Source organism: Furipterus horrens, unplaced genomic scaffold (assembly GCF_987537825.1).
Source record: "Furipterus horrens unplaced genomic scaffold, mFurHor1.1.pri manual_scaffold_4, whole genome shotgun sequence".
NCBI lineage: Eukaryota > Metazoa > Chordata > Mammalia > Chiroptera > Furipteridae > Furipterus > Furipterus horrens.
In genome coordinates this window covers 124,162,477-124,187,256 of record NW_028327174.1, presented here as the reverse complement: position 1 = coordinate 124,187,256, position 24,780 = coordinate 124,162,477, and the positions used below count along the sequence as shown (strand labels likewise).

General features: G+C 38.3%; 1 protein-coding gene across 2 annotated transcripts in view; it reads left to right on the top strand.

The window, feature by feature from the left end:
- The window catches only part of CDC14B (cell division cycle 14B), a 99,511-nt gene that overhangs the window by 64,439 nt on the left and 10,292 nt on the right, over positions 1-24,780 (top strand). For both annotated transcript variants that reach the window (XM_090274039.1, XM_090274040.1), the window contains exons 6-12: positions 1,965-2,031; positions 5,433-5,495; positions 8,209-8,296; positions 8,577-8,807; positions 16,558-16,696; positions 16,870-17,029; positions 17,705-17,802. In XM_090274039.1, the coding sequence (XP_090130165.1) occupies positions 1,965-2,031; positions 5,433-5,495; positions 8,209-8,296; positions 8,577-8,807; positions 16,558-16,696; positions 16,870-17,029; positions 17,705-17,802 (846 nt within the window). The remainder of the gene's footprint in view (positions 1-1,964; positions 2,032-5,432; positions 5,496-8,208; positions 8,297-8,576; positions 8,808-16,557; positions 16,697-16,869; positions 17,030-17,704; positions 17,803-24,780) is intronic.

The window sequence follows — 24,780 nt, the reverse complement described above, 5'->3', positions numbered from 1 at the left end:
GCCCAGATTAAAGCTTGTGCAATCATTATTGACTAGAGCAAGGTTTGGCCCACAGTAAGTTCTCCAAAAACATGCACTGAGTGCAGGTATCAAGTTCTTGCAAAGATTGAATCAATATGCCTTAACTTGATTGGAAAAGAATTATCAGTAGGTTAAGATAATCCTAGGTAACTGAGGAGACATGGCTAAAAACATTGGGATATAACTTGAGAGTTCACCTTATTTCCACTGATAATTTTGATTTTGATTTAGAGTAAAGTACTTCATTTTCTTAACTTAGTTTCTCTTTCTAAAAATGGTCCTTATTTCATGAAACAAGTATTTATGTTGATTTTTGTAGGCCAGTGGTTCTTAAACTGAACATACATCACCCTCATCTGGTAGAACAAAAATTACCTGTCCCCACCCCTAGAACTTCTGACTCCGCAGGTCTGGGGTGGAGCCCAAGAACTGGTGTTTCTCACAGCTCAGTCGATACTGATATTGCTGGTCCAGGGACCCCACTCAGAGTCACTGCTGCAGGTCATGTTGTTTTGCTCCTTCCTGAATATTGTCAATAAGCTTATGGTAATATAGAGACCTTTTCCAGCTTTTAGGGGAGCAGCATTTAAATTCAGAAGCTTACAGAGCAAAAATGACATGTATGACCTCATGTGCCAGCCTCATGAAGGCCAGTATACAACATACCTCAGTAATGCTAACCAATTCAGGGAGTAACATCTAAAACTAACAGCTTAGACGGTTGCCCTTACTTTTCCTCATTTTCAGTTTAATGTTGCTATAATCACCTACATTCTTAAGATTTGTGCAAGAATTAAATTTTTTTATTTGGAACTTTAAAAAAATATTTTGCATTTATTGGGATCACATTGGTCAATAAAACTATAGGATTCAAGTGTATAATTTTATTTTTTAAATCTGTCCATTTTTTTAAAAGAATATTTTATCCTATAGGAATTAAAAAGTTGTAATGTGAAATTTAATTTTTCAGATAAGTAAGATTACACTATGAAAACCTAACCAGAGCAGGCAAGTTGTTAGCTCCAATAGCTGCCCTGTTCCACCTAGGGATCAAGTAATTACCATTCAAATAGGGGCAGTTGTTGGCATGTCTACAATGAGCATAATTAAATTAATTTTTATCTGTCTTAATTCCAAAAATTTTCACTTTGTAATGGTTCAAGGTAATCAAAAAGAAGAAGCAAGTAGGAGTGGAAGAGTGCCTTATTTTTCTGGACAAAACCTTCACTAATATTACGAGATGTGTAGCAAGATTATTGATAAGTGTTGGTGCAATGTTGGGCAGAGTTGTCTGCAAACTAAAGCACTTCCCAAAAGTAGAGTGATTCTACTAAGAGTAGTTGATGCCTTATTTTCTCTGGTTTTATCGGTGCAATTGTTTTTTAAGAATCAGAAAGAAGTTATCCAGTTAAATTGTTAAAAACTGTAAAAGCATAATGAGAAGAGAAAAATGCTTTTTAGCTTGCACTTAGTATTTCAAATACTACCTTTCTTTTTCTTATTTGGATAGAGATATACACATACACATGCTTACACACACGCACAGATATACATATGTACAGAATCAAAAAGCAGTCTTTCCTGGTAAGAGTTTGATGTTTTTTTTTTTTCAGTCTGAAGACTTTCCTTTTGGGGCAGGGGTCCATATTATTGATTAGTAACTCTTGAAGCTCAGCCATCAAAGCCAAAAATGATCCGGAGAGATCATTTACAATTCCAAGTGGTTTTTATCAGTCCACACCTATAAAAAGCTATCTACTGGTAAATTTTATAACAATGCTTACCTTTTATTTAAAAACCAAACAGCAAGATTTTTTTTTCTTTTTTTCCAAGACTTGTTCTGAGTACATGTTTGATTTTAAGTTATAGTCAGCTTTGTTTTGAGGTCAGTGTACTGCAGAAAATTAACTGAGCTATGTATTTCTATACTTTCGGTGTTCCAGAGATGCTGCCTATGGGAGCTGCAATTTCTTCATTACACTTCTCGACTGTTTCCATGCTGTGAAGAAGGTAAGTGACTGGCAGGATGTAGCCACTGATGTGTTGGAGAACTGAACGAAGTACAGTCCAAGGACGACTAGGCCTTCTTCCCCAGAGGCCTTCCAAGATGTGCATGATGTCAGAGGTATCCCATCTCCCCACTAATTTAGAATGACAGCACACTGGAAAACAGTTTATTCTGAATCTGATAGCCTCTCTGCATGAGTTGGGAAAGCCACTTGAACAATAGGGAACAAACAACTAGATATATAATTAGGTTCTAAATCCAGAATTAATTCTGAGTGTATTGTGATTTCAGAGAAAACCAGAAAGGCATTAGATTACTGATGTCCAAGTTCTCTTTGATTTATGTATTTATGGGTCTGATTCCCACCAGTCCTGTTTATGTTTTTATTACACACTGTCAAACACTTCATGTTTGTGTCTTCAAGCCGTCAATTTCTAATTCAACAGAATTTGAACAGCCTATTAGTTAGTAGGTTTTATATAAAACTAAGTAGGTCACTACTGCTTAGTCAAAGCTGTTTATTCATTGATCGATTGATTTTTTAATCCTTCCCATGGGTTTGTTTATTGCTTTTAGAGAAAGAGGAAGGGGGTGAAGAGAGAGAGAAAAGACATCGATCCGTTGCCTCTCATATGTGCCCCGATCAGGGATTTGAACCCATAATCTTTTGGTGTGTGGGACTCAGCCACCCAGCCAGGGCTCAAATCTATTTTATTTTTTATTAGATCTTATTTATTTATATTTTGGCCCTGGCTGGTTTAGCTCAGTGGATTGAGCGTCGGCCTGCGAGCTAAGTGTCGCTGGTTCGATCTTCCAGTCAGGGCACATCAGAGAAGGAAAACTCTGACTCCAAAAAACCTCCGCTGCCTTGCGGCATACCTCTTCAGGGGAAAGGCTAAGGGAGTAAACCCCGACAGAAAATCCGGAGCCGGAGTCCCTAAGGCGGTTTGACGTTGTAGTCAACACCGGCAACTCCTGCGGCGCACCTGAAGCCAAGCTGTATTGACTCCGTCTTTCCCTTGGATCCTTCAGCTGCGAAGAGAGGGGGGGTCTGCTGCATGGGCAACAGCAGACCCTCCATATCACCCTGCCCAGGCTCTGTAGCTTCAACACGGGAGGAGACAGATACCGTGTCACTCCCGAGTCGGACTGCACAGCCATTCTCGGCGGTGCAGATAGACTCTTGGGAAGCTACACCATCGTCTCTCGAGACGGACGGCTGCCGACGACGACGACGACGACGACGATTTATATTTAGAAAGAGGGAAATGGAGGAAGAAAGAGAAGGAGAGAAACATCGATTTGCAAGAAAAACATTGGTCTGTTGTCTCTTGCACACTCCCAGCTGTGGACCTGGTTCACAACCGAGGCATATGCCCTGACCAGAAATCAAACTGGCGACCTTTTCGTTTGCGGCACAGTGCCCAACCAACTGCGCCACACCAGCCAGGGCTCTTTTAAATTAATGTCTGTTTTATAACCAGGGCTGCTTGCTTTCTTTGAATCCAGGGGACACCCTTTATATGACATTCCAAATGAACAGGGTCCCCTGGAGTTATGTAACACAGCAGACCTTGTTTATAACACTCCCTTGGGTATATATTTTGGGTGTCTGGGCAGTACAAGAAACTAGAATTGTAAATCAGTAGCTGATGGATCAATAAGCCTTCAACAACATCTCAGGTTTTTATTTGCCTTTTATTTTCAGAGGCAAAAGGAACCCAGGTTTACTTTCTTGTATGCTAAAACATGATGGATCTCTTAAGAATTTTGACAAAAATTTTGTGGATTAAAATGAGAGGACTATTTAGTATACAAATTCAGAGATTAATTAGTATGTCTTTTTTCCTGTATCAGGCATCAAGGTATGGAATTTACCGATAATTCTTTTGGGTTTAAGTGCAGTGACACCGTGGTGTGTGGAGCTGACGGGGGTGGTTGCCACAGGCATGAGGCAGCTCCATCAGACCATCAGTTCAGGCCGGTAATGGGCTCCGTTAGGAGATGAGAGACAGCGGGTATAAGTGACCCCTTCTGATTGCAGTTAGAATCCCTGTCAGATGGACCCCATGAAATTGGTCAGGCATGCGTTCCTGACCCTAGGGCTATTCTCTCAACTCCCACCACCTTAAAAAGAAAAGAGCAGAAAAGCTTTCAGGGTCTGGGATATGGCCTACTATAACAGTATATAGCTGTTTCTATTGTTAATTCTTGGCTTAGTTTTTTTTTTTTTTTTTTTTTTAAACTATAGGTCAGAGATTACCGTTTTCACACTATTTAATTGAAGAGTCAACAGCTTCTGATTTTCAATTAAACATTTATTTGTGACAGATTTAGAATATTGCATACCTGAACCATTTAAAAATCTAATTATATCTTTATTTTAGTGCTATTTCTAATAGGATTTCCTTATGAAATTTATAGGAGAATAGAAATTTCCTATAAACTGCACTTTATTGTAAGGAATATCTCTAGTCCAAATATCATGACATGTATTGAGTATTTGGAATTCAAGGAAATAAAATTCATCATGAATTTGGTCTTGGAATTAGAATTTAAATAACTACATTTCATAAAATGATGACTTTTTGCTTGGATTGTAGCCCTTATATTTCGTATTTGTATTTTAGCAAATTTTGAAAACTGGGTTTATAATTCAACCTTTTGAACCAAGATTACCTTGGGTTTTTTTGTTTTGTTTTTCCATTTATTGTGGTGACATTGGTTAATAAGATTACCTTGTTGATCAAGAATTCTGACTGGCTCAGAGAATAGTCCTCAGGCCACCAGCTCGTCTTTGTCTCAGAAAATAGATCCTCTGCTTATTTCCCTTAGCATGCTCTGCCCACTGCAACTCAGAAGAAAACAGAAAACTTAGGTATTTTTTTCTTATAAAATAAATTTCCTCAAAATTTTGAATTTTAGTGTTGATCTCTGGGCTGTCTTTAGTAGAGGAAACACTATTAATCTCTTAATCCAAGAAGAATTAGTAAGTGAAAATATTTATGAAGTTTGTGGGATTTGTTTGGGATCAATTAACCTTCCTTTTCTCTATTATTTATTGAAGGGCCATTGAATTTATGCATTATATTTGAAGCCTGAGTGGTGTTGAGCTAATAAATTAGTGGGATTACTTGAAGGCTTGATTATTTAGCTCTGCACAGATAGGATGATTTTGAAGGAAAATAAAACATTAAATCTTATTAAAATAAATATTGTTATAATTAATTTTCCAGATAACGGAAGCCTTTAAAAGATATATCCCACCTCTTTTGAAAACTATTCCGTGGAATGTAATCTAAATATAATAATACTCTTTCAGGGGTGCCTCCTGATATTAGGAAATTGGATTGGAAATTGTTTTCTTACATCTTTTTCTTAAAAGCTTTCTTTTGGATTTTAGGCAATGCAGTATGGCTTCTTTAATTTCAACATATTCAACCTTGATGAATATGAATACTATGAAGTAAGTTTTCAAGGGTACTGTTTTTAATTTTTTATTCATGTTTTGCTTACAGAAGTATTATTGTTTTAAAAAATAGTGAACAATTTAGATGTGATAGAGTTTTTTAAAAAGTCCAATCTTTATTCTTTTACTGTGGTCCCAATCTTAGTGGGGAGATGTCTGCATTTATTTGACACATCCTTCCAGAGTGCATGAATGTGCTCCTGGGTACTTTTCTTTAATGTTTGTTTATGTTTTTTTAGTATCGATGACTTCCATGTAGTGCTTAAATGAGATAATGTTTGTAAACCCCTCAGCATAGACTCTGATGACATGAATAAATCATCTAACCTCTGGAAAATGTTTTTATCACAACTATTTGTATGAAGTCAGGACACTTCTGGTGGCAAATTACAGAAAGTAACCTTTATGGCTTAAATAAAAGAGAAGATTTATTGATTTCCATAAGTAAAAAGGCCAGGATCAAGTGTACCATAATGCATGACCAGATTAGGTACTCAAACAATTACCAGAAACTGGACTGAAGCTAGTTGTGTCCCCAGGCCTGAAGATAGCCACCAGCAGCTTTGATTCACCCATTTGGCCAATTTACCAGAAAAGAGCATTCATGACTCCAGCAGATCCACAAAGTTGTCTCATTGGCCTGGCTTAGATAATATGCCTGGCACTCAGTTAGGCATGTTCCTAACAGGGATGGGGGAGGGGAAGGGAAGCGGGTGTAGAAGACAAACCACACAAACCAAAATAAAGAAGAGACTCCAGGCAGGGAAAACCACAGATGTCCTATATACTTTTTAACACAGTGTTTTTTTTGTTTTGGTTTTATTGTTTTGTTTTTTAAGAAAAGTAATTTGATTCTACCATTTATTCTACTCTCCAAATAGGGAATGAATAAGATGCTTATGTTAAAGGTCTTTGTTGGCCAAGAATGCTTGTGGAGTCTTACCTTTTTATCTTACTGTAGTTATCTTGAGCAGACGTTCTCACTAATGGAGTGATTTCATACCACTTTATGCAGCATTATCTTGAATCCTTACATAACTGTTCTTTCACAGTTAATTTCTATTTTAAAGTGTTAGGCATAACTGAATTATTTTATTGACGAGTAAGTCAAATAGTTAAAACCAGGCATTACTGTGATGTACCAAAAAGGTAAACCATATTCTGTGATTCATTAGGGTGCACCCTATCTTTACTTTACTTTCCTATAATAGCAATACACTTCTAAAGTACTATATCTATTTAATTACCATATTACACTATTGACTGCAACTTAATTATAACACCATTTAGGGGGGTGCTTGTCCTTATAAAATTAAATATTTAAAATAAAACATACTTTCTTTTTTATGTAAGCAAAACATAAAAACACCATTTGATGTCCCTTCAAGTGTCGCCCAGTGGTACCCTGTGTCACTAAGGAGTAATATCAGCACTACTAGGCTTCTCACTTACTAATGCAGAAATAAATCCCGGTGTTGGCAGGGAGTCGCGGGGTCACCCACAAGTGTTGTTTACATTCAGTGAAATTGCACTGCGACACAGGTACTGTTAGGCAGCTACGGATACAGGTAGCTCACAGACTGATTTTGTTTCGTCTCCACAGTATACTTAGAAATTTTGTATTAGTGTTTCATTGATTCCATGGTGTCCATTTATTCCCCTGTTGTAACGTCTCTGAATTCAGGGTACATTTTATAATCACCTGTGATTCAATAAAATCTAACTTCAGGTTTCTTGTTAAAAACTTAAGATTTCTGGTTTCACTTCAAAATCAGAACACCTGGCAACACTTGTCTTCATACCCATTTAGACTTTTTAGCTCTCCAATTCTTTTCCATGACAATTAAATAAATTGGTTTTGGGTTACCTGCCTGGCCTTAGATCAAGCATCCCTTGGTTTATTTCCTACTTGTTCTTAGGTATGCATATGCATACCACATATGCAAAGCTAATTGATCTTATTTTTATCATTAGTTTTCTTCTTCACTATCAGGAGTCTCCTATTCCTGCTTAAGTCTTTGTGTAACTATTTCTATAGTTAAGTTTAAACTGTATTTATCTTGTACTAATTGTTATCGTAGTTTAACCCAAAGGACTTAATAAGAGGAAGTAAAATGTTTTACATTTCAGGGTTTTTTTCTAGAGACCTTCTGTGATCTCAGTATACTTTAAATTTCAAGTTTCCTGATAGTTTATTGAAAAATTTTCAGTGACTGTCTTATTAAATGGCTAGCAAAATGATGGAAAGATGTCTTTCTACAAATAAAAAGTAAATATTGAGAGGCCACAACTTCATTAGATAGTTTTTTCTCCTTTGGGTCAAGATTGCTCATATTGGAGGCTATTTAGTCATTCATGGAAAAGTTTACTTTTTTGTTAATTAGCAGCAACTATATGAGAATTTACTTGGATAAAATAACCAAAGTACTTATGTATATTTTGGATAGCAGTAGTCAGTTCTGTTTTCCAAACGCTGAGTATCCCAGCAAAGAAATGCTTAAAAGAAAATGATTAGGGCCAGGAGAAATCAACTAACTTTTCCCTGGGAATATTCATAGCAGGCTAAATTTCAGTTTCCTGTCTCATGGACATTTTTAGACAGCTTTTGTGCTAAAGCAGATGGATTTGAAGTTCTGCAGGCACTCAGTATTGAGAAGGGGTGTGGAGAGATTAAGTATAAAAATGGTTTGTGCTGCTCTTCCCTTTACAGAAAGCAGAAAATGGAGATTTAAATTGGATAATACCAGGCCGATTTATTGCCTTCTGTGGACCTCATTCAAGAACCAGACTCGAAAGTGGTATGCAAAAATATGGAACAAGTATAGTTTTGTTTTATTTCTTTTTGACAGAGGCCTAAGAATTAACTTAAGCTTGACAGTCTTAATTACTTAAGTGTACATGATTATTTCAGTACATTATTCTGCCTGGACTTAAACTTTTTAATTTATCTTTTTACAGTTATAATCAAATTGGTATTCAATCCCTAGTCTAGACACTGTCTCCACACAATTACAGGTGAAATTGTTATCCGTTATTTTCTTTCTGCATTTTAGAACATTTGGTTATTTCCTTGTGTAGGTTACCACCAACATTCTCCTGAGGCTTACATTCCTTATTTCAAGAATCACAACGTTACTACCATTATTCGTCTGAATAAAAGGATGTATAATGCCAAACACTTTACGAATGCTGGCTTCGATCACTACGATCTTTTCTTTGCGGATGGTAGCACCCCTACTGATGCGATCGTCAAAGAATTTCTCAATATTTGTGAAAGTGCTGAGGGTGCCATTGCAGTACATTGTAAAGGTATGTTTCTAGGATTGGTTGAAGAATGGTGGACAGCTCTAGCCAGGTGGCTCAGTTGATTGGAGCATCATCCCGTACACCAAAAGGTTGTGGGTTCAATTTCTGGTCAGGGAACATAGCTAAGTTGCGGTTGGGCCATGTAAGGGAGGCAACTGATCGATGTCATGTGTCTCCCCCCACCCCCCCACCCCCCGCTGCCCTCTTCCTCTTTCTCTCTCTGTCTAAAATCAGTAAAATCAATAAACATAACCTCAGGTGAGTATTAAAAAAATAATGGTGGACATGTATGTGTATATGCGTCAAAACACCATACTCATTTAGATTATATGCCTAGACACATGATGCCTTTTTTTTACAGAATGCCTTTTTTAACTATTGTAGGTTGCTTTTTTTCTTAAAACCACTTTATTGTGTGATTGATATTAAAAAGCTGTACATATAAAGAATGCTTTTAAATTCCTAATTTCATATGAAAAGTATAGTAAATGATACTGTGTTCATCGGTAACCCTATAAAAGCTTATTGCATTGAAATGCCTTCATTTATTCATCAAATATCTATATAGTGCTTACTGTTTGGTAGGTTCCACAATATGTCAATGAACAAAGATTTTAAGAGCCTATCTTCATGGAGTTTATATTTTAACAAATTGCTATGTTTTTAGCCACTAGAGTAATGCCTGGAACTTAATACATTATAAGAATGTACCAGGATTTATTTAACTTTTCTCCTTTTCTTAAATAGTTGATTCTGAAGACAAGGAATATATTTTTGTTAAGAAAAATCCAACATTGAAAAAGAAACCTGCAAATCAGGGAACGGCCAAAATCTAATCTCTAGAGTTACCACATTATAACCTTTTCAACCTTTTTCATCTTATGGCTTACATAAACTAATTACTGAAATTCTGTGGCACATCAAAAATATATATTCTTTGCTGATCTGACAAAAAGTGGGTATAATTTTGATTCATTAACACCAGACAGCTATTGTTGCGTTGGCTGTTGTCATTGTTTTAATATGACAATCTAAGGGAAATGAGTTCAGTGTCTTTGACTAAATAGTCCGGTATTGCATGTATTAAAAATTCATGAGGCACACCAGTCAAACATTTCTGGGTTATAAGATTTAAATGTCCAGCTTTCTCCAAAAGACTCAGAAGATATTCAAAGAAACAGAAAAGCATAACTCATTCAAAGGGCGGGGGGGAGGGGGCGGGGGGGCGGGGAATGAATGAACAGAAACTGTCCCTGAGAAAAACCAAATGGTGCATTTACTGTACAAAGATGTTCAAACAGCTGTCTTCAGGGTGCTCAAAGAGCTAAAAGAAAATGTGAACAAATGAAGAAAACAATGAATTAACAAAATGGAAATATCAACATAAGGATATGAAACTAAAAGGAACCAATAAGAAACTCTGAAGCTGAAATGTACAGTAACTGAAAGGAAAAATTCACTTTTCCTCAAAAACAGGGTTGAAATTAAGGCATTCCCAGAGAACTAAAAGGTGAATGAAAGGACAGTAGCTAGTCACTTGAAGTTTTTTGAGAAAATAAAGATCTCTGGTAAAAGTAAATACATTGGACAATTATAAAGACAAATATTATTGTTACTTAAGCTCTAAACTCTAATCAAAAGATGATGTTGGAAGAATGGCTTAAAAAATAAAAGACTCGTCCTGGCCAGGTGGCTCAGTTAGTTGGAACGTCATCTCGTGCACCAAAAGGGTGCAGGTTCGATTCCTGGTCAGGGTACATACCTTGGTTGTAGGTTCTATCCCCAGTTGGGGTGCATATGCCAGGCAACCGATCAGTGTTTCTCTTTCACATTGATGTTTTTCTCTCCCCCTTGCCCTTACTCTAAAAATCAGTAAACGTCTTCGGGTGAGGAATTTTAAAAAATAATAAAAAATACAAAATAGGGTTTAATTAAAGATTATGAGTTTAAAAGGAGCATTATATAGTAAAGGTTCAGTATGGCAAGAAGATACAATGATTATAAACATTTTACATGCCTTGTAACAGACCTTCACAATATATGAAAGAAAAATTAATAGAATAGAAGGGGAAAATAAACAGTTGTACAGTAATAGTTGGAAATTTCAATATCCCATGTTGAATAATGGATAGAAAAAACAGACAAAAGGTAAGTAAAGAAATAAAAGAACAATACAGTAAACCAACTACAACTTACATATGGAGCACTGCCCACCAAGAGAATGTGCGTTTGTCTCCCAAGTACCCAGGGGCATGTAATAGTGGTTGCACAGCAATGTGATGTTTTTAATGCCACTGAATTGGACACTTAAAGATGGTTAACCAATCTCCAGAAACTGGCCCCAAAAGAAACATAGATCTTTAAATTGCCTGACAAAGAATTTAAAACGACTGTCTGAAATGTTCAATGAGCTTAAAGGAAACATACAGATGTAAACAAAATCCGGAAAATGATTCATGAACAAAAATGGTTAAAACAGAATTTTTTGTTACGTATTTTACCACAATATTTTTATCCCCATACAAGGATATGTTTATTGATTTTTAGGGAGAGAGGTAGAAAGAGAAAGAGACAGAAGTATCAATGTGAGAGAGAAACATTGATTAGTTGCCTCCCATATGCACCCTGACTGGATATTGAATCTGCAAACTTTTGGTGTATGGGATGATGCTCCAACCAACTGAGCCATCTGGCCGAGGCCACAATTTTAAATAATGAATAATTAAAACAAACAAAATCCAACATTGGTTATTTAGTTTTTTAAAAAATAATAATAAGCAATTCAGGTTATTCTCAGTACATTCAGGGTGGGCCTGTTGTCCCTCTAGGTACTTTTGGCAATGTCAGAAGACATTTCTTGTTATTCACCATTTAGGGGAGAAGTGCTCCTGACATTAGGAAAGTAGAGGCCAGGGATGCTCCTGAACGCACAGGACAGCACCCATAGCAAAGAATTATTTAGCCCTAAATGTCAGTAGTGCTGAGATTGAGAAACCTCAAAGTGACTGGCAACCAGTTAAAAACCTGAAGAGGATTTTGATATACAGTGGAACCTTGGTTCTTCAACTTAATTCATTCCGAAAGGCTCTTACAAAACCCGATTGTTTGAGGTGGGAGATATTTGAGAACCAAGGTTTGACTGTAATTAGATATTTGTTTTAGGAAGAAAACTGATGACCATGTGAAGATTGGATTATCAAGTGAATAGTGAGATTCATTAGGAAGTGTATTTGCTTGGGGTACAAAGCAGAAGACCACAGACTGTGTGTGTCAAACACAGAAATTTATTTTCTCATAGCTTTGGAGGCTAGAAATCCAAGAACAAGGTGCTGACGAGGATGGTGTCTGGAGAGGCCTCTTACTGGCTTATTGACAGCCACCTTCTCTGTCTTCTGGGTACACTCATTCCTGTCTTCTCTTCTTATTGTAAGAACACTAATCCTATCGGGTTAAGTGCCCTCCGTGGTCTTATCGAACTTTAATTACCTTCATAAAGTCCATTTTCCAGAGACTCATGTTGGGAGATAGGACCTCAATGTATAGATCTTGGAGGCACATAATTCAGTCCATAACATTCTGCTCTCTGGCCACCCAGTATTCATGTCCTCACATGCAAAATACAGGATAGGGCAAAAGTAGTTTACAGTTGTTCATATGGAAAATAATATAATAATGAATAAATAATAATACAAGAGTAAACTGTTTTATGTACTCACAACTCCAAACCTACATTTGCCCCACCCAGTAATTTCGCCCCATCCCAACAGCCCCCAAATTCTTTTTTTAAGTATATTTTATTGATTATGTTGTTACAGAAGTCCCAGTTATTTTCCCTTTGCTCCCCTCTGCCCAGTACCCCTCTTCCCTCCAGCAATCCCACCCCACTTAGTTCATGTCCATGGGTTGTGCATATAAGTTTTTTAGCTTCACTCTTTCTTATATTATTCTTAACTTTCCCTGTCTATTATGTACCAACCAATTATGCTTCTTAATCCCTGCACCATTTCCCCATTTTCCCCCCCTTCCCTCTCCTAGCTGATAACCCTCCAAATGATCCCCATACCTATGATTCTGTTCCTATTCTGGTTTGCTTCATTGGATTTTGTTTTTATTTTTTAGATTCAATTGTTGATAGCTGTGAGTTCGTTGCCATTTTAGTGTTCATAATTTTGATCTTTTTCTTAAGTAAGTCCCTTTGACATTTCATATAATAATGGCTTGGTGGTCATGAACTCTTTTAGCTTTACCTTGTCTGGTAAGCACTTCATCTGCCCTTCCATTCTAAATGATATCTTTGCTGGTAGAGTAATCTTGATTGTAGATCCTTGCTTTTCATCACATTGAATACTGCTTGCCAGTCCCTTCTTTCCTGCAAAGTTTCTTTTGAGAAATCAGCTGACAGTCTTATATGCATCCCTTTGTAGATAACTCTCTGCTTTTCTCTTGCCGCTTTTAAGATTCTCCCTTTATCTTGAACCTTTGGCATTTTAATTATGATGTGTCTTGGTGTGGTCCTCCTTGAGTCTAGCTTGTTTGGAACTCTGTGCTTCCTGGACTTGTATGTCTATTTCCTTCGCCAAATTTAGGAAGTTTTCCACCATTATATTTTCACATAAGTTTTCAATTTCTTGCTCTTCCTCTTCTCCTTCTGGCACCCCTATGATTCTGATGTTGGTATGTTTAAAGTTATCCCAGAGGTTTCTAAGCCTCTCATTTTTTTCAGTTCTTCTTTCCTCATTCTGTACTGGTTGACTTTTTTTTTTCTTCCTTATGTTCCAAATTATTGATTTGAACCCCAGTTTCCTTCCCTTCACCATTGGTTTTCTGTAGATTTTCCTTCGTTTCATTTAGCATAGCCTTCACTTCTTCCCTTATGCGTTTGCCATACTTAAGCATATCTCTCAAGCCTGTGAGCATCTTTATCACCAGTGTTTTGAACTTTGTATCTTTTAGTTTGCCTATCTCCTCATCTCTTAGTTCTCCCACTGGAACCTTGATCAGTTCCCACTTTTGGGCCATACTTCTCTGTCTTCTTATCTGGACAGGCTCCTGTGTTTGTTTGCCTCTGTGTCTTAGGTCGAGCTGTAGCACCTGTTACGTTGTAAGGGGCGGAGCCTTAGGTATTCATCAGTACAGGATGACCCATTTCACCATATTGTGGCACTGTGTGGTGGGGAGGGGTCTGAGGGAACAATGCCACTTGCTCAGCACTCTCCCCTTTCCCAGGAACTTCTACCACTTCCATATTCGACTGGCGCCTCTCTAGCTGTTGCCCTGGCCATCGATCCCAGGGTGGGTGGGTGTGCGGACATTTTAGGACCGTTTGCCCTTTAAACAAGCGGACTCTGCTAAGAGACCGGCAGTTTCTTTCTCTGCCCCAACTCCCACTGGTCTTCACAGTCAAAAACAATGAGACTTTATTTCCCTGGTGCTGGGACTGTGAGTTCTGAGGTCTGGTCTGGTCTGGTGCTGGGAACGCTCCTCAGATGACCCTCCCCACTTTTTAAAACATGTAACTGCACTTTATGCTGGTCTGCCATTGTAGCTGCTGCCACCACCACCACCACACTGAGTTCTCTCTGCCCCGGCTCCAACCCTCCTGCCTGTTTGGATGAGTATTTCTTCTTTATATCTTTGTTTGCTGGACTTCCATGCAGTTTGATTTTCTGGAACTTCTGATTGTCTCTAGTTTTGAGGTAGTTGTATTCCTTCTTAGTTGTGGAGGGGGATACAGCATGTCTGTCTATGCCTCCATCTTGGCTGGAAGTCCCCCGAAGTCATAACTCATGCCGGCATCAGTTCCAAGTTGAAAGTCCATTCTGAGGCAGAATTCCTCTCCAGCTTTGAACCTGTGAAAGCAGACAAGCTATGTGCTTACAAAAGCCAGTGGTGGGCCAGGCATAGGATAGAGATTCCCATTGCAAATGGGAGGAATTGGAAACAAGGAAGGGGTGATAAGTCCCAAGCAAGTCCAAACCTAGCAAGACAAATGCCATGAAATCCTCAGGCTTGAGACTAATGCTCTTTGCTCCATTATCTGTTCTGCAAGCCCACAGGGGAGGCAGTTCCATCTCCTTGGTCCCTGAGGTCCACTGAAAGACAGGCAGCTCCATCCTAGGACTTGGAGGGGGTAGACACAGCCATGCCCCTGGGGCCTGCAGTGGTGGTGGTGGCAGTCCTGCATATCTGTAGTACTCTCAGGGTCATGCTTCCATTTTTCTTGAAGGATTCGACATGTTTGCAGCCAGATACCTCCTGTCTAGTCCCATGGCCCAGGAATCTGAAAGCCCTCCTTTATTGCATCCTGTGGCTCGCTGTCCCTTTTTAATCCAAACTGACCATGTCTGGTGGTGTAATCCCATCACTGTTTTTTACTTCTGGTGATTAAATCCACGGGTAATATCTTTATAGAATTGCTGGTTCAGCCACACCTTTGGTGTTGTCTTCAGAACATGCTTTCTCACCTTTTGCAACATGGATGGGCCTAGAATTTTCAAAATGTTTAGTTTCTGGTTCCTTTTTGGTTAAAAAGCTCTTCTTCAATTCATCTCTCCTATCATATTTCACTGTCAGTGAGAAGAGCCCAGGGCTGCACCTTCAACACTTTGCTCACAGGTCTCCTTTACTAAATGTCCAAGGTTGTTGCTCACAAACCATGCCTTCCACCAACCACAAGAACACAATTCAGCCAGGTTTTTTGCCACTTTCTAACGAGGATTGCTTTCTTCTAGTTTCTAATCATATGGCCTTCATTTCCGCCTGTGTCTGTGCTAACCTCCATATTCCTGCCAACAGTTTCTTCAGGGCAGTCTAGGGTTTTTCTTTTCTTACGTGAACCTTAAAACTCTTGTAGCCTTTACAATTCCAGTTCCAAAGCTACTTGTGCGTTTTTACGTATTGTTACAGTCGCAGTACCAAAATCCGTATTGGTGAGGGTTTTCCAGAGAAACAGAACCAATAGGATGTGTTATATATAGGAGGACAATATTATAAGGAATTGACTCACAAATATGAAGGCCGGCAAGTACAAAATCGGCAGTGTGGGCTGGCAGGATGTAGGCCCAGAAGAGCTAGTGGTGCCATTGAAGTCTGAAGGCCATCTGCTGGAGAATTCCTTCTAGCTTGGGGAGGCCAGTCTTTATGTTCTGTTCAGACCTTCAACTGATTGAGTGAGGCCCACCCACATGGATGGTAATGTGCTTACTCAGAAGCCCACTCAAATACACCTGCCAGGTTGACACATAAAATTACCATCACAGGAAATAATGATAGTAGTTCAGGTGAGAGTGAAGGAAGATTGCAGGAATAGAGTGAAAACAAAAAATCCATGTGAAAATGAATATAAAAGTAGAGTAGAAAAAACTGTTGGATGAGGGGGAACGTTTTGCAAGATTTTAAGCCTGTGTTTTTGGAAGCATGATTTTACCATTAATAGTAAACCCAGAGTAGAGAACACTGCACTTACTGAGAATCATCACTTATAAAGTGATATTCAATTTTGGCAATAAATAGAATCATCTGGGGGATTTTAGAACTCTCTGTGTCCAGGCTGTATTGCATACCAATTAAATCAAAATTCTAGAGGTGAGACAGTACTTTTTAAAACTCTACAAGGGATTGCAATGTGCATCCAAACTTGAGAACTGCTGTTGAGGTAAGCAAATCATGGCAAGCCTTTTGAAAAAATTCTACCAGTCTAACATAATTCTGGAGTACAAGGGACCAGGTCTCATTCATTTGTTTCTTTTCCTAGCTGGCCTTGGGCGAACAGGTACTCTGATAGCCTGCTACATCATGAAGCATTACAGGATGACAGCAGCTGAGACCATCGCTTGGATCAGAATCTGTAGACCAGGCTCAGTGATTGGGCCTCAGCAACAGTTTTTAGTGATGTAAGTAGATGGAGAGCTTTTGTAATTCCTCAGAGAACACTTGGGTCTGGGAAATAATTGGAAATAGAATTTTTCTTAGTCTCCAGTAACAACATATCATCTAGTAGGATAAAGTTGTTCGATTGTATCTTTCTGGCAAGGTGTATTTTGATGTTATTTAAATGCCGTAACAGGAAACAGTCAAGCCTCTGGTTGGAAGGTGACTATTTTCGTCAAAAGTTAAGGGATCAGGAAAATGGAAAACACAAAGCGGCTGTCTCAAAACTCCTCCTGGCTGTTGATGACATTTCGATCAATGGTGTCGAGAATCAAGACAAGCTGGAATCTGAACTGGTAACTGAACCATCCCCATCACTCTGTTGTTGTTACTTTAAATGCTGTTGAGAACCATTTAGGGCATGAAAGGAACTGGAGATAAAAGTAATAAAAGCACATTTTGAGGGATTATTGTCACACATTTTTTATACTTATAGCCCTCTCTTGGAACTTTTTACTCAAAATAGTTAGAACAAACTGAGTTCTTTTTTATTCACTAGGCACTGGTGGAAGAGGTATGTGAAGTAAGCTCTTTAGATGGACCTAGTGACACCTCCTTCCTGACACCTTTTCCCATTTCATGACAGCTGACTTAGGGAACCAGTCGTTCTCAAATGGAGAACTTTAGAGATCCGAGAGTTTAGGGGGTAGCTGTATCCTATTAAGGGGTGATAAGTAGATGGTTAAATTAAACAAGAATGTTTTCAATATTGAAAACCCGTTATGCCTCTTCACTGTCAGTATACTTTATAACAAAAGTGCTATTGGGTTCTGTGTTTGTGAAAGTTAATGTTTGGTTGTCTTGAAATGTGACTTGTAGCTTTATTTTGAAAGTAGCAAAATATTTTCGAGTTCAGGTGAAAGTTGAAGTATGTATTTGTGTGTGTTCTGTGGATAAATGTAGATGCTATGCTTTACTACATTAATAAGTGCAACTTAAGTCATTAGCTCAGTGTTCTTCTACTTGTACAGTACAGTGATGACGACGAAGTCAGTGGAGTGACACAAGGTGATAGACTTCGGGCCCTGAAAAGCAGAAGACAATCAAAAACAAATGCTATTCCCCTCACGTGAGTTTGGTTTCTTTGTGTGGGTGGTGTTATTTAGTATGTGTTTGAGGTCCTTTGTGACTGTTTTGTCCTGTACATTTTTCTCCATGGTTGCATGTCCATTATGCCACTTAGAAATGATTACTAAGTCATTTTAAATCGAAGGCTGTTGCCCAAGAAGCTCCTGGCCATCCTTTGTTTACCTCTGTTCTATCCTAAGCACACTAGCTTGTACATACGAAAGCAGTGTTAGGAGTGCATTTTCTCCAGGCGTAATTTCTGTGTGACGTTCTCACAAGCGTGACACCAGATGTAAACTGCAGAACAATAGATATGTCTATAAGTATTTAAAATTGTGAATTTCTCTGAATTCACCACTATATTACAAGTAATTTCTTTTAACATGGTGGAATTTAATCAGTGGTGACATGGTGGCTTAATGTTATTATATTACTTTAGGGCAACAAAAGATTGAACTGTATTTTTGTATGAATTTTTTGTTTGAGGAATTATTTTTTAAGTTCCAGAAGAAGGTTTAGCATGGGGATAGGAAGTTTTGTAATCACTGAGGGTGGTTTGTCCACTTGTCCTTGTCTTGGGTAAGTGGTAGTTTAGATTCAAGCTCATTCATTATGGTTTTAAAAAATGTAGAATCAAAAATGTGGCTGTCGTACTTTTTTCCTAGAGTATTCTTTAGTAGATGCTTCCACCTGTGACACTGGATTTTTTTCCTTCCAGTAACCTCCCTTACCATTGTTGGGGCACCAAATTCCAGCCTCTTCCCCCTTCTTAGTGATGGAGATAGGTCATTTATTCAGGAAGCACCTTGTAATATGGTAAGGAACTAATAATGCCATAAATGTTCATGGCAGAAAAGAGCAAGCTTTTTTAATTAAAAGTGATTCTTTACCAGTATCTCCTCATAATCTTAAATCCTGAAGTAGAATTACATGTAAGGTATGTGTTGTCGTGGGCCTCTGCCTTGGGAGGTTCATAAAAGATCCAAAGAAAAGAATCAAAGTTTCCAACACAAAGTGCCATGTGAATGAAAGGCATCAGTATTGCTTAGAGGTGTTAATTATCTTTGAAGTGGTGCTTCGGTCAACTAGAATGCTTTAAGACTGGTGCATTTTATGTAATTAACTCCCCAGTGCTATTTTGTTTTTAATTTCATTACAAGTCTGTATTTACAGGCTTCATGGTTATTTTTATTTAGAAGCATTATAGTCCCTCCAGCTAATTATTCTGAAGCCAATTTTAGACATGATGGAGGAGAAGGCAGTGCCCAAAGCAGAGCTTCTCAGATTTCAGTCCATGTTTGAGTCTCCTCGGGGAGCTCATTACAATGCAGATCGGGGTCAATGGGTCTGGGGTACAGCCTGAGACTCTGCGTTTCTAGTGAGAATCCAGGTGCTGCAGATGTTGCTGGTCCAGGCACCACACTTAATAAGCCCTAGAAAGTGCATAATTTTATGGGTTACTTCTTCATTGTCCCCAGGTTTTTTGTTTTGTTTTTAAGGATCTGCACCATCAAGTTTTTTTCTCAACAGCTTACTGCCTTCTGTTCAAAGTCAGGTTGGGATCAGGAGATGGCAATTCTGCTTAGTCACAAGTTACTGTTAAATAAGGCGTACAGAAAATTTTCTTGTTACTGAATCTGCTACCTCATGAATATGTTTTCTAGAGTTCAGATCACTTGATGCTGTTTTCTAGAAGATTTGAGGCTATAAACATCTCTCTCTTAGCTGATAGGTTTGTGGTAAATATAAAAGAAAACGAAGGAAGAATAAAATTCTAAATATTGTTGGAAACCAGAAGGTGATGCTAGATGCTGTTAGATTCACCTTGCTGTTCAAGGTTCCTGGGATGAAAGTTGAACGTGTTCAGAGATGGTTGAGTGAAAGTCACTGACAAAGGCTGGGGGTGGAGAGACCAGCGTCCTGCTCTCATTTGTTTCATTAAGTTGTTAGACGCCTCCTTACCCCTAAAAGGAATAAAGGACCCTGGCCCTTTGCTCTTAAGCACTCGGCATAAATTAAAACCAAGTAAAATATTATCGTAAAAATTTTTTTAATGTTATTAAAAAGGAACCATTTCCAGATCTCCTTTAATGGTAATTCCCAAAAATAATAGAATAATCCCAAAACTGTCCTCCTTCCATCCACACAGTTAACGAACTTGTAGGCCGCACTTTGAAAGGAAAAGGCAGAATGCTGACATTCCTCAAAGCTCTAAATTGTGTGTACAGACCCTGGTGGGTTTTAGGTTAGTCTCAGCACATTTCCCTTCCTCCGTCACAGCATTTTGCTTATCCCCTCTGATTTTTGAAACTCTCTTTGCTGTTAAAATCATCTCTGTGTTGCTCTTATTTGTAGCTCTTTGGGCCCTAGGAAAGGAGGTCAGTTGGAGATTTTCTTTCCCTCCCAAGTCTTTGTTGTTATTTTAGAAATAAAAGTCCCCTGAGAGAGTTTTCAACAGTAGTTTGGATTGAGAAATCTAAATTCAATTCCTGCCTCCTGATTTTGACTCATCTGTTACTGCAGGCAAGTTATTTTTCTTCTCTACTGGTATTTGGATCTGAATAAAAATACTTGTTATAAGGAAAGTTAGTGAAAATTATGTAAGTACTGGTGATTCTTAAGAGAAAGTTGCAGTACATAAAATATCATTCCAATTATTGGTTTCTATTTTATAGTCAATATTTGGGGAAAGTCATTAGAAATTGTAAGACAGTCATTTTCTCAGAAAACCTGTTTGATCCTGACTCCCATGAAGACAGTAAATCACGTAGCACCATGACCTCGAAATGCTCATCAGGAGTGATTGCAAGTATGTTATTGTCTGTGCTCAAGTAGATTTGGTATATTTTATAACTTCATTTGTGCTGCTCTATTTCTGCATACTGATCATTTCTACTGGGTTTGTTCTAGTTAAATGAAATGCTCCATGAAGGATGGAAGTGTATCCTACATGGGAGTATGTAAAAATATAGATATAATTGAAAAGCCTTAAATCTCCCTTAACTGTACAGTGTAGGTGGGTGTGTTTTCATCATTGGAAAATAATTACTACGCCATGAGCTTTACCAGACGGACAAATAAAAATCTATAATGTAGACACCTGGATATTCAGACCATTCTGCCTTTGAGATAACTGTTAAATCAATAACTACAAATGAAAATTGAGATAGGTAGAGAGTCCTGTAGTGTTCCAAGGTCATTTGTTACATTTTGTGTAAATTTTAAGCCCCTGTAATCCTAACATATAGCAGGTTTGTTTTTATTTTTATTTTTTAATTTTTTTTTTTATGGCAGTACTAAATGCGAGTGTGGGTTAGATTTGATTCATGCCCACTTAGGACGCCTGCGCCTGGCACATAGTGTTCAATGGTGAAGATGACAAGGACAGTAATAAAAATGGGATAGTAGGTCAAATCATTCATTTCTGACTTGATCAGCCCAATATCTTGCACAAAGCAAATACTCAGTAGAGCTTTACGCATTTGGTCACAAATGTATCTGGTTGACCATTTGGAAATGTAGTTGTTGGAAGGAATGACTGCCCTTCCCACTGTAAGGAGGGTTTCTTCCTTACTGCTAGGAGCTAGACCAGTAGATTAAGAAACACCAAACTGAAAGCCATGTTTGGTTTCCTGAGGGAAACAACTAAGGAAATTTATATAGTACAGCAGGTCCTCAAATCCCATCATTTTGTTAATAACAGTGATGAGATGCCAGAGGAAATTAACTTCTGTCAATCTCATTGTCTATGATAAAATTAGTTTTGTCACATGTTGTTTTGAATAAAGTTGCAAAACCATCCATGGTCAGTGAGGATTTACAGTATTAATACATAAGGGAAATTTTCTTCATTTTGTGTTATCTGGGGTTGTCTGTATTTCTGTAACCCTTGTTTCAAAATATGCAATTTGCCTAAACTTCTGGATGGTACAGTTTATGGCTCCATTAAAATAAGATCAATTCTGCTGTGCTGTGTTCATTTATAGTTGTGCCTCTTAGGGAATGGTTGTTAGTAAGCAGTCAAGGGCCTTTTTTTTTTTTTTTTTTTTTTTTTTTGTCGGTTTTTGCCTCCTTTTTCTCTGGTTTGGTTTAGCTTCCTGTGCGTGTATATCTTATGCTTTTTGAAGAATTTGTTGTTATAGAACAACTCTGATTTAAATTAACATGGAGGCAGTCACCAAACTAGAGATCGGGTCTACCCCTTTGTTACCAAATATCAAATCAGTATAATATTGAAGACACCATTGTTTTCCTACATAAGATGACAATACTCCATCCTTGTTTCCCACCCCTTTGCATCATCACAGGGTGTCTAAAATTTACACATGGCTTTATTTATTTATTTTATTTACTTTGGCTTCCCGATTTGAACATCTGTTCTTTCCCCTTCACCCCTTTCCAGATGTTCCCTAGCTGTGCTGACCTCTGCACTGTGTAGTGTTGTCATCTGGTGGATTGTTTGTGACTACATTCTTCCCATCGTGCTAGTCTGTCTCGATGGTTTAAGAACACAGTAGCCATCAGGACCCTTTGACAAATAGCTGCTGTGTAAGTGTTCCATTCCATTTCTCTACTAGTGCTCACATCTGGTGTCCAGTGTGTGTCTCCTGATGCATGTTTTTCTCACTGCCAGCTCTCCTAGCTTTGCTGATTTGCCTTTTTTCAAAGGATCTTTTTCTAAAGTTCTTCAATTAACGGGATGGTGGCGGGGAGGGAGGCCTTCACTATTCTTTTCTTACATGGGATATTAAAAACAACACACTTTGTTTTTAAGTTGTGTTTACTCTTAACAGGTTTTTTGAAATTCCAGTTTTAAAAGACTCTGAACTAGCTTCTTTTCCCTTGACAAAAATATTTAGTTAGATTGAAATAATTTGGGATGCTTTTCTTTTGATCAATTGTCTGTAGAACTTTCCTCTAGTTTTCTAGAGTAAGTATCTTTAGTATGCCCTTTCCAATCTAGCAAAAGTAATTTTCCCACTGGTTTTCTGATGTTAGTGAAGATTTGGCTTTGTAGCCTGAAGGTCTGTTGAACGTGGCGTCCGGTTTCCCCTCTGGTTCTGCTAGTGAACATAGCCTGCTCTTGGCAGATGGCTGTTCTCCTAATAAGTCTTCTGTCTTGAGAGTTTGCAGAATTTTCTCCTCTACCTCATTTCACTTTCTCCACCTTACAGTTAAGTACAATTTTCAAAACTTGATGTTAACCAAAACCAGGAAAGCAAAGAAGACTGGATGGAGTCCTTTGTTTATGATTGGGTTTCTGCACGACCCTCACTGCTCCTTATTCACTCCTGCTTTCCTTCTTTCCCGAAAGTAACCGAAATGCCACTACTACATTAATATAGACAGACCTTGTATTCTTTTGATATCTTTCATCTTAAATGAACACCTTAACAGTGAAGAGACTTCTTTTCTGCTGAAGGCTTTGGCAAGAAACTTCCCCAGGTCCTATCCTAGTCCAGAGGAAGCGCACAGACAGGAGGTGTGCCCCCCGAGGCTGCGGTTGACCACCTCCCCCTCATGTCCAGGCTGTATTCTTTTTTCTCTGAAATTTTTTCTTCAGCTCATATTTTAAGAACTTCTTTTCTTGTTCCAAGTTGGACTCTGGAGTTATAAAGAAATACAAAAGTTTCTTCTAGGACCTCCTCCAAAATAAAATTCCAAGGCAACCAACTCCAGTGCTTTGTGGTTTCATTCAGATGGCTAGAAAAGATTATGAAACCTTGCCAACTTCATTCTTTTCAAAATCAAGGAAAAGCTGCTTAACGTGTTTCTATTTATGACATTTTCTTAAATATCTTATTAAATACAAACATCACATAGGCTGGTAAGCTGTATTTATGATATAGATTACCCTTTTTTGTTTTGTTTTTTTTTTTTGTTTTTTTCCTTTATGTCTCTTAGTAATCTTAGATTTCCAGATATTCTGACTCAAGGGCATCATGTACTAAATAGATTTATCTCAAAGTATTTGCAGGGGCAAAGCTGTCTTGAATAGGTGGGATTCTAAATGGGTGGAGGCATCGCTAATAATACCTAGGTGATTTATGATTATATTATTTTCCCAGGCAAGTTTTAAATGAGTTCCATCAGGCTTTTTTCTTTCTGCTGTTCTCTGTAAGGTATAACCTTTTTCTGTTAATACTAACATTTACCATTGGATTAGACCCAAAGCAGAGTATTCAAGTTAGCCTGATTGATTAATATGGAATTTTCAGAAACAAAAGCTTTCAACAGTAACAATGATAGAAACCAGTATAACCCTTGTAGTTGTCTTTTGAGGTGATCGCTCATGGGCGCCCCATCGTTGGCATTCGCCTCTGTTGGCCTGGTGGGTTGTTAGGCAGCGTGCCTGGGTGCCTGAGCTGCCGCGTCACGTCCTTCGTGGGCGGGGCCTCAGGCCCATTGCGGGGAGACTTGTTTTGTATCGGTGGTCCACGCCAGTGCACATAGTGCGTAGTTATGCTGATGGATTCTTTTCTTGGAGTGGGAATGTTTATGCTCACAGCATTTTGTGACTTGATAGGCAAGAGACCTGGCTTTTCAGATTTTGCTTTTCTGTAGCCTCAACTTGCAGACATGTTGTATCCATAATCTGGGAATACTGAGGCTCAGAACAAAGTGAACTGCAGTGTGGGCTAGAGATAAAAAGTAGGACTGAGGATTCTGCCAGGGAAAGATGGAAAGGAGAAAATACATGTACGGACTAAATAGTGCTCTGAAAAGCCATGTGATTGCCCTGGTTTGCAAGGTGGGATGTAGTGTCCCATTTACTCTGTGGCGGAGTTTGCCAGCTTATCCCACCTTATCAGGTGTTAATTGTAGGATATCACAGGTAGTAATATCTAAGTGTCATTGCTGTTTGTTTTCCCCACTTTATTGATGCATAACCTACAGATATAATAATTGCTCTGTTCTTAATGCAAATATCTGGTGACCTGAGTCTTTATTAGTGTGATAATGCATTCCAAATGTCTGT